General features: G+C 42.1%; 1 protein-coding gene across 1 annotated transcript in view; it reads right to left on the bottom strand.

Moving 5' to 3' along the window:
- LOC120021842 (pro-neuregulin-1, membrane-bound isoform-like) overlaps positions 1-14,955 on the bottom strand; it is a 60,478-nt gene that overhangs the window by 21,917 nt on the left and 23,606 nt on the right. The window contains exons 2-3 of the mRNA XM_038965689.1: positions 6,334-6,472; positions 2,047-2,105 (exon numbers count right to left, since the gene is read on the bottom strand). Coding sequence (XP_038821617.1) covers positions 2,047-2,105; positions 6,334-6,472 — 198 coding nt within the window. The remainder of the gene's footprint in view (positions 1-2,046; positions 2,106-6,333; positions 6,473-14,955) is intronic.

Genomic DNA, 14,955 nt, shown 5'->3' with positions numbered 1-14,955 from the left:
AGACAATGCTCAAGTTCTAAAATCCTCATGTAGAATGCCCTACTTTTATTTCGTCACAAGCTATTTTCTTTAATTTGCTCACCATTAACTTGTAAATAATAACATTTTTGTCAGTTTATTTTCCTGTAATAATCAATAAAAATGTGCTAAAGTTAAGATGTTGTCAGCTATGATATGGTCATTATTTTAACTGGCTAGCCAGCTAATGTTAGTTAGCTAGCTAACAAGCTAGAAGCAAACCAAGACATTGTTTAGAGAGTTGCTTTAGTTGCCTGGTTTGCTAGATTGACATATACTAAATACATTTGTAAATGGATGGGTTTATTGGTGTCAAAATACACCAGTTATGCTATTTTGGACCACCAGGGTGCTGATGTCGTGCAGCCTGTCGTTTTTGTGTTTATACTTTTTCATAATGTCGGACGACAATAGAATGTTCATGATGTCACTGCGCCAACTGTCTACAGACATGTCAATAGACGAAGTATAAATCACCATTTATAGAGCAAACAATTAAATTATCAAAACACAGGTTGCAATATGGCTTTTTAACTGGCTTGGCTTGGCTTCCTCAGTGATTTTACCCACGCACCGCAACTGTTGCCAGGTAACCTATGGTAATTGGACTGTAAGGTGAGTGGGTAAGTCATAGTGATAAAGTGCACTGGGGCCCATTGCCTGGGCGGCTGCCTCTCTCCCGCTCTTGCCTTTCCATGACATCAAAGAGGTCTCTGTTCAGGTTTTTACAGTGCCTCCATGATCCACAATGACCCCCACCCACCTCCCATTAGTGTTATTGCTCTTCAGATTATAAAATACATTGCAGGCTTAAGTTGTTTCCTTTCAAAGGCAGTAAGTAGCGATATAGAGCTTTTTTAGTACTACAAACTACACTGTCCCCTGCCTCCTATTTGAAGGTTCAAGTTTGGAAAGTTGAATATACATACGTTTGAGTGTTCATTTCCCCCATCTTTCTTCTATTATTGTTCCGTTCAATCATGACATAACTAACACAATATCAGCAAACTATAATGAACTGCTTTAAATTTCATCCAACTCAACAAAACAAGGCAAAACAAATGTACATGCGAGAACCAGGTAACGGTGACTAACCCCGATCCGTACACATTTGCGCTACTGCAGCATTTAAATGAGGCTGCAATGAAAACTAAATGGGACTGTAGCGACTGTGTTGGCATCAAAGTCCGGGGTGTGAACTAAGCCTCGATTCAGTGTCGATTGACATGGTAATGGGCCCATAGTACTGGAGAAAAGTTGAGAAACTGACCCCGCTGACGCTGTACTTTAAAGTATGACGTGTCACAACGTAACGTACTGCACGCATTATTCAACTTATTCTGTGCCGCACAGCCGCTTTCCACCATGTGTAGAGCTTCTCTCACAGATTAAAAACAAGAAATGATCAATGGTGAGTGTAAAGTGAATTACTCGTGAGTTCATCAATAGTTAATTCAATAAATTGTTAATTTTTGCGTAATCACTGCGAGCCATCATGACTCTAAAAAAACAGTTTAATTGTGAAGATAAATTTAGCGCCGCCTTAAAAACCATATTCTAATTCGACACAAACCTTTAAATAGGTATGTAATGACACATTATATAAACTCATTATAGTGTTATATTTACATTTTAGAGTTGATAAGTTGGACAAATCGGGTGAAAAATGCCATTTCCAAACACGACATATCTCCCCTTTCACTATGACGCAGTAGCTTTTGCTTCCCCACCCACCATTTTTAAAAAGACGATCATGCAGAGACGGGTAGCATGAAGGTCTCGTCATTGATTTTGCTGGAAAGGGGAGAAATTGTGCTTTACAATGGTATTCATATTACAGTTGACCTGGAAGTATTACGTTTTTGGGGCGCTAAATTAAGGTCAAATGTATGGAACCTCGCAACGTACAAAAGTGTGTTAGCTACCGTTATGGGATACATACAACATTTAAAAATGAAGCAACAGGAAGTAGCGCTGATTGAGCATGCTCCAAACACAAGCACAGACAGGAAGAGAAAATAGACGTACTGTAGAAGCTGGCCATTACGTAGTTTTGACAGCGATCACCAGTAAATTCATTTGGACACCTGAGAGGGAAACAAAAAAGTCACAAACAGAAGACAAGGAAGAAGAGAAGATGAGTTTACACCAGATCTACAGAAGACAACAACAGCGATGCATGTGGGTCAAGGAGACTGATATGTCTTGCAACCATTGCCAGTTCTGTTTGCGAAAACATATGTACTTGAGAGAAGTCTAAATCAATGTCTTATTCAACAGGCCTCGAATTTCAGCAAATGTTTGGCTCATGCATTCTGATTCCAGGGAGATTTAATTAAAACTTCTTAGGGCTAGGGTCCTTTTTTCTAAATTTCCGTCTGACTGACGTGTCCAAAGTAAACTGCCTGTTACTCAGGCCCTGAAGCCAGGATATGCATATAATTGGTACCATTGGAAAGAAAACACGTTGACGTTTGTAGAAATGTTAAAATAATGTAGGAGACTATAACACAATAGATATGGTATGAGAAAATCCAAAGAAAAACCAACCAGAATTTAGTTTTTTTGAGAGCCCATGCTCTTTCAATGGAAAGTATAGGGGCATAATGAATTCTAGCTCCCAGGATGCAATTTCTATGGCTTCCACAGGGTGTCAGCAGTCTGTTCAAGGTTTCAGGCTTGTAACTTCCAAAACGAATGAGAAATAACAGTTTTAGTACAGGGACACAGTCTTGGACATTTGTGTATGCACGCAAGATAAAGACAGAACTCACCTGCTAAAATCGGTTTCCTATTGAACATACTTCTTTCCGTATGAAATATTATAGTTTGATGACATTTTAGGGTATCTGCGGAGTCAATAGAAATGTATTTTGACTTGTTGAAACAAAGTTTAGGGGTAGACTTTCAGATTCCTATCTCTGCATGTTGAATGAGTGGATTACTGAAATCGATGGCGCCAACTAAACAGACTTTTTTGGGGTATAAAGAAGGATTTAATCTAACAAAACGACACTACATGTTATAGCTGGGACACTTTGGATGACAAATCAGAGGAAGATTTTCAAAAAGTAAGTGAATATTTAATCGCTATTTGTGAATTTATGAAACCTGTGGCGGTGGAAAAATATTTTGATGTGGAGCGCCGTCCTCAAACAATCCCATGGCATGCTTTCGCTGTAATGGCTACTGTAAATCGGACAGTGCAGTTAGATTAACAAGAATTTAAGCTTTCAACCGATATTAGACACTTGTATGTACCTAAATGTTTAATATCCATAATTTTACGATTATTTATTTGAAATGTGCGCCCTCCAGTATCACCGGAAGTTGTCCCGCTAGCGTGACGCCTTAGCTGTGGACACCATGCCTGAATAATTGTCTGATTATCAACAAAGAAATGAGTCAGGATGAGTGTGTATGTGTGTCTATTAGTAATTTGTATGCCGTTCTACTCCACTCCATACACACACACAACAAATTGTCTGGATGTATTGGCCGTCTGGCTCTGGAAGAGAGCGTGATTGGAACTTTGAACAGGTATGAAACACCAGAGGACACTAATGGCTGGGTTCACTTGAATGCACAAATATTTGGGGTTTATGACTCTCACAGGCACAGTGGCTTGACATCGCTTCCCAATGTATTCCGCTAAGCACCTGGGGGTGGCCTGATGTAACATCTACCAGTCTACCAAGTAGCGGCACATTAACAAATTAAGCCCTTCATTAAAATCTAAATGACTAGAGGCTAATTAAAAAAGGGCAACCTACTGACCAATGCTCAGTTTTTTTTTAAAAATCTGCCCTTTTTGACGTTTCTTCGTTTTGTAAGTTGTTTGTGTACTGAAGCGGGAATTAACGTGTGGGTTAGGGGCGAAGACTGACAGGTCATCTGGTGTCTGATGACAAAGCAGGAGGCTGAGTAAAGCCTTGCTAAGGAAGAGATTGTGGAGTGAGATGCAGAGAAAGAATCCAACAAGCCAGTCCAGCTGTGATTCAGTTCTGACAGGGTCTGCTGGGCAAGCCCATTCTCTGAGGCAGAGAAAGAAAAGGGGGATAGAGAGAGGGGAACATGGGAGTGGGATGGAAAATAGCAGGAAACTGATAGGTGTAGGTGTTGCTGGTATTTATGCTGGTTTACCCAGAGGTCAGTGACCATTGTCAGGTACAGTACAGTAGGACGTAATTCGAATGTACTGCCGTTTCAAATAACCGCATGGCTAAAGAAAGACATTCATATTGGCTATGAATATTTAAATGTAAATATGAATAGTTAAATAAAGTTTAAAGAAAATAAATAAATAAAATAGAACATAATTTGCTATAAATAAATTGAGGGGGTCAGGATGTAAAGCGTTGCTTCCATGACGTTCTGTGTGCCTGTTACAGAATCCGTGCTCCGACTGTTCAGGCTTCAGTGAATCGGGCTCCACAGGGACCCCTGGCAGACAGGTTATTTTTGTAGATAGAGTTATTTCTGAGGGAGACCGACAGGTTATTTTTCTCCCCTCCCTCCCTTCCAGTGACGGCATGCTGCATCATTTACTGAAACGAAACAAAATTTCCCGGAGACAGCAGCATTTTTGAGCTTAGTCACTGAAGTGATTAATACGAAACTCAATCTGTCGGTGGACTTATGTCTTATGTATGTATTGGATGGCCCAGACCCAAAGTGTATCCTTGGCAATGTCAAGTCTTGTGTCAGGCACAAAGAGGGTGGGGCTGCAGTGAGCTGCAGTGATCTTTCTTGTCAGGCATTTGCTGCTGCAATGGAAGCAATAATACCATGAGGTATCACCACCTCACCATGTCTTTTGAAAACTACTGGATGTTCTAACCACAGATGTAATGATGTAATATACAAATTGGGAGATGCTGTAGGTAATTAGGCAGAGTTTACAACCTCTGAATGTTTCTAACGGGTCAATCCACTTTGCTATACAGACCACAGTGTACTTCAATGCCTTAGTGGTCAATTGGTCTGGATAATACATGATTTTACCTCAGATGGATTTTATGTGAATGACAATGATGGAGAATGGGGACAGGACCGCAGAGAGGTGATAATCTTGTCAAATACAGATGTCAGCGATGTATGCTGTTGCTTCTCATACGAAGCGTGTGAAGTGCATGCCAGCTTGTTTGCTGCTGGGGATGATTCGCTACTCATGTGCCTTGAGCTGAGAACTCAAACTCTCAGAGAAGGAAAGTCACAGAGATTCAAGCCACAGGGGGCACCGGGAAAGCACATCAAGCCCCGTCCTGCCTCGGTCTCTCATCGGCTCTATCGCTTGGATCAGGGCTGAACACTCTTGACAACAGAGTGCGATGCTGGAGCATGAATCAATGTCCTGCTGTAAGAACACGGCTGATCCTGACACCAGCACAGAGTCATGTTCAGTAGGGCATGTGACGGAAAACTATTTAAAACGTTTCGCAACGTTTAGGTAGTCCCTCCCTATTACAGTCTGTTTAGTCACATTTGGTGCCTAATGAACATGACCCAGCTCTAAGGTTCCAAAGTAAACAATGAAATGGGTAAGAAGACAGAAAGAAAAATCTCATAAATACAACATCGCCCCAGATTTGGGGTTTGTTTTTCTGAAATGGAGCGCAGCGGTTGGGCTGTGGCGATGAAAGGAGCCGGCATTAATAATGTAGGAGGGCAGAGGAGCATGTGGATAGGGACCTCCACCTGCTCCGCTCTGCATGCTCTCCCTGTTTCTTAGCCCAGTTAGTGTCATGCACAGCATCCATTAGAACATCCATCCAGCTCCCCTACGTCTGCCCCAAAAAGACATTTCACAGTGCAGAGGCAGTACATTTGTACACCGCTATGATGTCTTGTGCATTCCTTCTTTAATCTCTGCTCAGGTCTTTGGATTGTTTAATGATTTACTCCCCCAAAAATTCAGCTGACACCTTTGCTTTACTGTAAAAAGACTTTGCACTTTCCTCTAAACTTGGCAGTTTGGGCCTAAAAAGCTCTGGTGCCTAATTCAGCAGGCATGAATGGGTCGAGACAATACAGCATTCTAAAAGATCATGACTTCAGACATGATAGATAGTAAATGTTATGACTGCATCTACTGTATCAGCATGTGCTACCTTTTGACATGTACAAAATAGCAAAGTAGTGTTCTGAAGTCGGCACTGGCAAAATTCTATAATGATACATCATGTGGGAGCACAATTAAATATTTAGAAATAGCAGTCATAAGCCATCAGGAACTGTATTAAACATCAAGTCAAACATAGTTTGCATAGTATCCAGTGTGTGGTGTGGATGGTGTTGTGTTTCATCATGTCCTACCTGCAGAGGAACTTGGACCTGCCAGGGGTGATGTCCAGGGTGAAGCACTCCCCTCCATTTACGCAGTAGTTTTTCTGGCTGTCACGACAGCGCGTCATGTGGCTGGAGGTCTTCACCACAGCGGTGGTGCTGGTGGCAGCTGCAGGAAGATACCAGGGATTAGCACTAAATGCAGGAAATGGATCCAGTCATCCCATTGGCCCCTGGGGGAGTGTTCAGCTGAATGCTAGTGCTTAGAGAAAGCTACTGTGGCCTCTCTGTGCGCTCAGTGTACATCCATGATTTATACCCGTGACCTTTGTTACAGCGGAACACACAATGAATGGCAAGAGATATAGTAAACCAAACCCACAAAGCAAGGATTTGCCTATTGATTACTGCTATCCTTGACAGTAAATATATCAATAAAATGCTTTATCGCACATACGCCTTTACAACATAAAGATGTACATACATATTTACAAGAAAGAAAAGACACCTCTTGCGGTAGAGCGATCATTTCAACAACTCAAATATGAATGTGCTATTCCAGAGCCCAATTGTGTGAGAGAAGTCCTGAAACAATGATGAAAGACATTCCATCCTACTAGCCTACACTTGCTTTAAAATAGAAAAATGCTACAATAAAACAGCACGGAGAGACATTAAGAGCAGTGATATAACTCAAATATGAATAAAACATGTACAACTACTTGCTGTCTAAATAATTACTTCAAACCTCAAATCAATTCAGAATGGTTCTCTTATCTTCAATGAACCAGCATTGGACCAGTGATGTCCAATGCAGCATTGGACCAGTCTCAAGACGTGGAGACGCATTTCTCCTTTTCTGCCCATTGGCGCAGCGCAGGCCAGTGCCGTCCAGTGAATCAATAGGCTGGAGCTCTAAGCACTCTGTCTGCTGGAGGTCTCTACAGCCTCTCCCCACAGCCTGTCCTCCCCAGTCTGCACTGTGTGAAAGCCCATAAACATTTTAAATAAGCACTTTTCCACCCCTAACCCTCTATCTCATCCGGACGTCACTTCTGGCATCAGAAGTCTTTGCGCATCGGAAATAGAATGGATGCAAACTGCCAGCCGAAAAGACTTCAGAGCTCGATGACTAGGGCGTTGAATGAGTTATCTTGCAAAACAAATATGCAAAGAGTAATCAAGACACCTGCCAGAGCGAGATTGTGTTTGTATCAAACAGGCATACTTCCTGGCATGGATGAACACTCTAGTCGGTTTGACAGTGATTAAGGCCAAAAAAATCCCGTCTTGGGCCGTGAACCACCCACCGGGCCATCTCAGGCTCAGAGCACCACAAGGGCAGGAGGAATATACTTTCACATACAACATTTTGGCTTAAGACCACATTTTGGTCCTAGCTAATTCCAGCCGGACGAGGTGAGCATTGCTGCATCTCTTCCTCCTTTTTAAAAACCTATCCCCCCCCAACCTGATGTCTTTTACTCCCTCATTCCCCATTTGCAATGGTACGAGGATCGTGACCCGGATGGCAATGTGACTGGTTAAGGCCTCATTGACGATTCCGTTCGATTCCGACGTAGTGCCCGTGCCTGTGTCTCTTTCCTGACAGACAATCGAGTTAACTCATAGATTATTGTTGAGATGACGCAATGATTTCATAGGTCACAGACACCATCAGGTTACATTTTGTACTGAGAGACATTACCTTTTGACTAAATGCAATTCAATCTCTAGGGGCCATACTGTTGTTTCCCAGTAAACAGCCAACACTAATTGACAATGCAACAGATTGCTTATCTCCCCCAAATCGAATTACTTGCTATGCCACCATTAAATCAATCAAGTCTGCATCCTACTCTTCATTCTAAAAAAACAAATGTATGCTCCCCTCTGCATACAGATAGACTGTAGCTAATATATGGGAAATAATCTCTCCTCACAGACACCAATGCAATTACATTAGGGCTTAAATAAGCGACAAGTTTAAGTAATGACACACTCAACAAATCATGAATACCAACCATTCCAACGATATGACCCTGACAGCCTTCTTCACTTTTTTCAAATCCACCAACTTTCAGGGGCTAAATTGCAGGGCGGTTTATCTATTAGAAATGGTGAGCCTTTTCAGCACTGCAACTACAAGACAGGAAACTGGCCTACCTAAGATTGCTCTGTTAGATAAGGGTAATTGCCCAGTGAGGAAAAAAAAAACACATCTGATTGCCATTACTGACGTTTTCAGCTTTTGTTTGGGACCTTTCAAAATGTCAACCAGCTATTGATACAAACCCTATTACTGACATTGATTCAATCAGCAGAAGTCAGCATTGTTATCTGATATGCATCAGCACATACTGTATGCATTAGAACTTGTAAACGATCAGTACCAAATCAGTCACTACACACCTTACTCCCTTGTACAGTCTAGTTCTTAATCCAGTATCAAAACAGGGAGAAATATGGTTTGAAATATTGTTAGTTTTACAGCAGAGGCTTAATGAGAGAAGAGAGAGAGAGAGGGGGTCATGAGGGCTATATTTAACAATGCTGCAGAGCTTAAGCTGCACATTTTTACCCACCGTGTTTGATGGAATCATGCAGTGGAAGAGAAAGATACAGTTCAATCAACAACAAACAATGTGGGTGGTGAATAAGAAACCCAAAACTGGGGAGCGGAGACACTGCTTGATGGAGTGTCTCGTCCTTCTCCTGCATCAGCTCCTTGAACCAATGGTGGGCTGGTGGTGGATTTTTGCCGACCCAACAGCCCATTGCAGCTTACCGTATCCTTCCCAGTCAAAACAGTTCACGCATATACACGATATGTACAGTTGAAGTCAGAAGTTTACATACACTTAGGTTGGAGTCATTAAAACTCGTTTTTCAACCACTCCACAAATGTATTGTTAACAAACTATACTATATTGGCAAGTCGGATAGGACATCTACTTTGTGCATGACACAAGTTTTTTTTCAAACAATTGTTGACAGACATATTATTTCACTTATAATTAACTGTATCACAATTCCAGTGGGTCAGAAGTTTACAGGCACTAAGTTGACCGTGTCTTCAAACGGCTTGTAAAATACCAGAAAATGATGTCATGGCATTAGAAGCTTCTGATAGGCTAATTGACATCATTTGAGTCAATTGGAGGTGTACCTGGAGATGTATTTCAAGGCCTACCTTCAAATTCAGTGCCTCTTTGCTTGACATCATGGGAAAAGGAAAAGAAATCAGCCAAGACCTCAGAAAAAAAATTGTAGACCTCCACAAGTCTGGTTCATCCTTGGGAGCAATTTCCAAATGCCTGAATAGAATGCTATTCATTGACTACAGCTCAGCGTTTAACACCATAGTGCCCTCAAAGCTCATCACTAAGCTAAGGACCGTGGGACTAAACACCTCCCTCTGCAACTGGATCCTGGACTTCCTAACGGCCCACCCCAAGTGGCAAGGGTAGGTAACAACACATCTGCCACGCTGATCCTCAACACTGGGGCCCCTCAGGGGTGCGTACTCCATCTGTACTCCCTGTTCACTCATGACTGCAAGGCCAGGCATGACTCCAACACCATCATTAAGTTTACAGACGACACAACAGTAGTAGGCCTGATCACCGACAACGATGAGACAGCCTCGTAGGGAGGAGGTCAGAGACCTGGCCGTGTGGTGCCAGGATAACAAGCTCTCCCTCAACATGATGAAGACAAAGGAGATGATTGTGGACTACAGGAAAAGGAGGACAGAGCATGCCCCCATTCTTATCAACGGGGCTGTAGTGGAGCAGGTTGAAAGCTTCAAGTTCCTTGGTGTCGACATCACCAACAAACTATCATGGTCGAAACACACCAAGACAGTCGTGAAGAGAGCAATACAAAGCCTATTCCCCCTCAGGAGACTGCAAAGATTTGGCATGGGTCCTACACAGGTGCAACATCGAGAACATCCTGACCGGTTGCATCACTGCCTGGTATGGCAATTGCTCGGCCTCCGACCGCAAGGCACCACAGAGGGTAGTGCGCATGGCCCAGTACATCACTGGGCCCAAGCTTCCTAGCATCGAGGACCTCTATACCAGGCGGTGTCAGAAGAAGGCCCTAAAAATTGTCAAAGACTCCAGCCACCCTAGTCATAGATTGTTCTCTGGCCTAGTCAAAGTCCAGACCTAATCCCAATTGAGATGGTGTGGCAGGACTTGAAACAGGCAGTTCATGCTTTAAAACCCACAAATGTCGCTGAGTTAAAGCAGTTCTGCATGCAAGAGTGGGCCAAAATTCCCCCACAGCGATGTGAGAGACTGATCAACAACTACAGGAAGCATTTGATTGCAATCATTGCAGCTAAAGGTGGCACAACCAGCTAATTTTCTTTTAAATTTAACCTTTATTTAACCAGGTGGGCTAGTTGAGAACAAGTTCTCATTTACAACTGCGACCTGGCCAAGATAAAGCAGTGCGACACAAACAACAACACAGTTACACATGGAATAAACAAGCGTAGAGTCAATAACACAATAGAAAAAAAGAAAGTCTATATACAGTGTGTGCAAACGGCGTGAGGAGGTAAGGCAATAAATAGGCCATAGTAGTAATTACAATTTAGCAAATTAACACGGGAGTGATAGATGAGCAGACGATGTGCAGGTAGAAATACTGGTGTGCAAAAGAGCAGAAAAGTAAATAAAAACAATATGGGGATGAGGTAGGTAGATTGGATGGGCTATGTACAGCTGCAGAGATCAGTTAGCTGCTCGGATAGCTGAAGTTTAAAGTTAGTGAGGGAAATATAAGTCTCCAGCTTCAGCGATTTTTGCAATTCCTTCCAGTCATTGGCAGCAGAGAACTGGAAGGAAAGGCGGCCAAAGGAGGTGTTGGCTTTGGGGATGACCAGTGAGATATACCTGCTGGAGTTCGTTCTACGGGTGGGTGTTGTTATCGTGACCAGTGAGCTGAGAGAAGGCGGAGCTTTACCTAGCAAAGACTTATAGATGACCTGGAGCCAGTGGGTCTGGCGACAAATATGTAGCAAGGGCCAGCCGACTAGAGCATACAGGTCGCAGTGGTGGGTGGTATAAGGGGCTTTGGTGACAAAACGGATGGCACTGTGATAGATTGCATCCAGTTTGCTGAGTAGAGTATTGGAAGCTATTTTGTAAATGACATCGCCGAAGTCGAGGATCGGTAGGATAGTCAGTTTTACGAGGGTATGTTTTGCGGAATGAGTGAAGGAGGCTTTGTTGCGAAATAGGAAGCCGATTCTAGATTTAATTTTGGATTGTAGATGTTTAATATGAGTCTGGAAGGAGAGTTTACAGTCTAACCAGACACCTAGGTATTTGTAATTGTCCACATATTCTAAGTCAGAACCATCCAGAGTAGTGATGCTAGTCGGGTGGGTGCGGGCAGCGAACGGTTGAAAAGCATGCATTTGGTTTTACTAGCATTTAAGAGCAGTTGGAGGCCACGGAAGGAGTGTTGTATGGCATTGAAGCTCGTTTGGAAGTTAGTTAATTAACACAGTGTCCAAAGAAGGGCCAGATGTATACAGAATGATGTGGTCTACGTGGAGGTGGATCAGGGAATCACCAGCAGCAAGAGCGACATCATTGATATATACAGAGAAGAGAGTTGGCCCGAGATTTGAACCCTGTGGCACCCCCATAGAGACTGCCAGAAGTCCGGACAACAGGCCCTCCAATTTGACACAATGAACTCTGTCTGAGAAGTAGTTGGTGAACCAGGCGAGGCAGTCATTTGAGAAACCAAAGCTTTTGAGTCTGCCGATAAGAATACGGTGATTGACAGAGTCGAAAGCCTTGGCCAGGTCGATGAAGATGGCTGCACAGTACTGTCTTTTATCGATGGCGGTTATGATATCGTCTAGTACCTTGAGCGTGGCTGAGGAGCACCTGTGACCAGCTCGAAAGCTGGATTGCACAGCGGAGAAGGTATGGTGGGATTCGAAATGGTCAGTGATCTGTTTGTTAAACTGGGTCCCCTGAGAGAATCTGTAATTTCTATCAAACATTTTAGAGTCAACTAAGCGCATTTAACACTGGTGCACTTTTGCAGTTTACTATAAAGAAAACTGTATTTCAGTATAGCTTACATGAGATAATAAGAACATGAATGTGATTAAAAAGATAACACATTTCAATATGAACATCTCCACATCCTATTTTTCTGGACATTTCTAGTGTCCAGTCCAAATGAACTATTTTGGGAGGCATGACCTGATGTGCGTTTTCTGTCATTTTTAACTACCTGAAAAGGCAATCAAACAACATAGTTCCAAAAATGTAATATGTTTTGGTTTATATCGGTGATTGTTCATCTTATCTCGATCGCCCCCTGGTGTTTATAGTTTATCCACTTATTTCTTTACCTCTACATCACTGATGATGATTGATGCTCCTCTACAACCTAAACATCACCAGAACCAACATTTGGATGTGGTCTTATGTGGTTCAGCTGGTAGAGCATGGCGTTAGAAATATCAGGATCATGGGTTTGATTCCCGCTGGGGACACCCGTATGCACTCACTACTGTAAGTCACTTGGGATAAAAGCATCTGCTAAATGGCATACATATGTGCAGTGACTGCAGGAATATAAGATCACCTCGTAACTGAGCTGAGGGCACCACATTGGCTTGTTGATGGGGAGGGTAGATTCATATTCTTATAAGGAAACGCTTCCTGTAGGGGGTGAGGCGAACATCTTCCATTTAAATGAAATACTACTAAGCGTTGTGTTTAAATCGCTGGACTGGCTTGCATTGTTAATGTAACTGTAAATTACAGTCACTTTGAATTCCAGTAACTGTGCAGTTAGGGGCAACATTCTGATTAACTTCTTCTTAATAGGGGGCGCTGTTTTCACTTTGGGAAAAAATCGTGCCCAAATTAAACGGCCTCGTACTCTGTTCTAGATTATACGATATGCATATTATTATTACTATTGGATAGAAAACACTCAAATTTCTTTTTTTTATGTCTGTGAGTAAAACAGAACTCATTTGGCAGCAAACTTCCAAACAGGAAGTGAAAATTCTGAAAATGGGTGTCTGTGTAAGGCCTTGCCTATTCAATTGCCTTATATTTATGGATCTGTATGCAGTTCATACGCCTTCCACTAGATGTCAACAGGCAGAATGTTGAATGGGGTGTCTAGCTTGATGTGAGACCGAATGAGAGCTTTTGGAGTGACAGGTCCGCCTAATTGGCAGTATTTTGCTGCGCACGAGAGAGCACCATATTATTTTCTGAAATGCGTTAGGTAGACACAACGAAATGCTCCGTCTTGGACGTTATTGGATACATATGAGAAAAACATCATAAAGATGGATTTTCAACTGAGTTTGACCAGTTTATTCGACGTTTATTGTGACTTTTGGAATTTTTCGTTCCATGCGCCAAGAGTTCATGGGCATGTGCGCTCCACCATGCTAGCCAAAGTTGCTAATTCGACAGAAGAAATGGACATTCTTAAACAAAACAACGATTTATTGTGGAACTAGGACTCCTTGCACTACATTCTGATGGAAGATCATCAAAGGTAAGAGAATATTTGTTATTTAATATATGTATATGAAATATATGTTATTTCGTATTTTTGTGGAATATGTTGGCTCCAACATGGCGGAGAATGGCTGGGCGCTGTCTCAGAAAGTTATTTTTTAAAATCTAACACAGCGGTTGCATTAAGAACCAGTGTATCTTTCATTTGCTGTACAACATGTATTTTTTAGCAAAGTTTATGATGAGTTTTTTGGTTAGATTACGTGACTGTCCAAAATTTCTCCGGACAATTTGGTGAATTTTGGCGCCGTATTCACAATGTAAAATCAGGATTTGTAGCTATAAATATGCACATTTTCGAACAAAACATAAATGTATTGTATAACATGATGTTATAAGACTGTCATCTGATGAAGTTGTTCAAAGGTTAGTGATTAATTTTATCTCTATTTGTGGGTTTTGTGAAAGCTATGTTTGCGGTGAAAAAATGGCGTTGTGTGTTTGGCTATTGTGGTGAGCTAACAAATATATATTGTGTTTTCGCTGTAAAACATTTTAAAAATCGGAAATGTTGGCTGGATTCACAAGATGTTTATCTTTCATTTGCTGTATTGGACTTGTGATTTCATGAAATTATATTATATGAATATCCCTGTGGCGCTAGGCTAGGCTATGCTAGTCAGCTTTTCTGATGAGGATGATCCCGGATCCGGGAGGGTGATTATTAAGCAAAAAAAATATGTTTTTTTTTTTAGATAAACTACACCCATGCTTTCCATTTCGCACCATAACTAATGATAGTGAAAGGGAAAAAAACCTGAAAGTGTTTCTTTCCCCATTCCAATGGTTGTTGACAGACTGCTTCCGACCACCTGGTGTCTGTTTAGTCAAGAGCCCAATTGGATTTCTCCAACCAATGGAGCGTGTTATAATCATAACCACCCCCCTCATCCCCTTTGGTTGGCTTTACTGTCTGCTTCTAGGGCCACAACTTGAACCAATGGATAATCTAATACACACCATGGAGATGCCGTGTTTGGGCCGATTTTTTTTGAGCAGACGTCTCCTCCTATTCGATAAAGACTTTCAAGGGCTCCTCTTCAGAGGGCCCAATTAACGGGGG

The sequence above is a fragment of the Salvelinus namaycush genome, chromosome 26, assembly GCF_016432855.1.
Source record: "Salvelinus namaycush isolate Seneca chromosome 26, SaNama_1.0, whole genome shotgun sequence".
NCBI lineage: Eukaryota > Metazoa > Chordata > Actinopteri > Salmoniformes > Salmonidae > Salvelinus > Salvelinus namaycush.
Note: the sequence above shows the minus strand (reverse complement) of the source record. Positions and strands in the feature narration are given on the sequence as shown.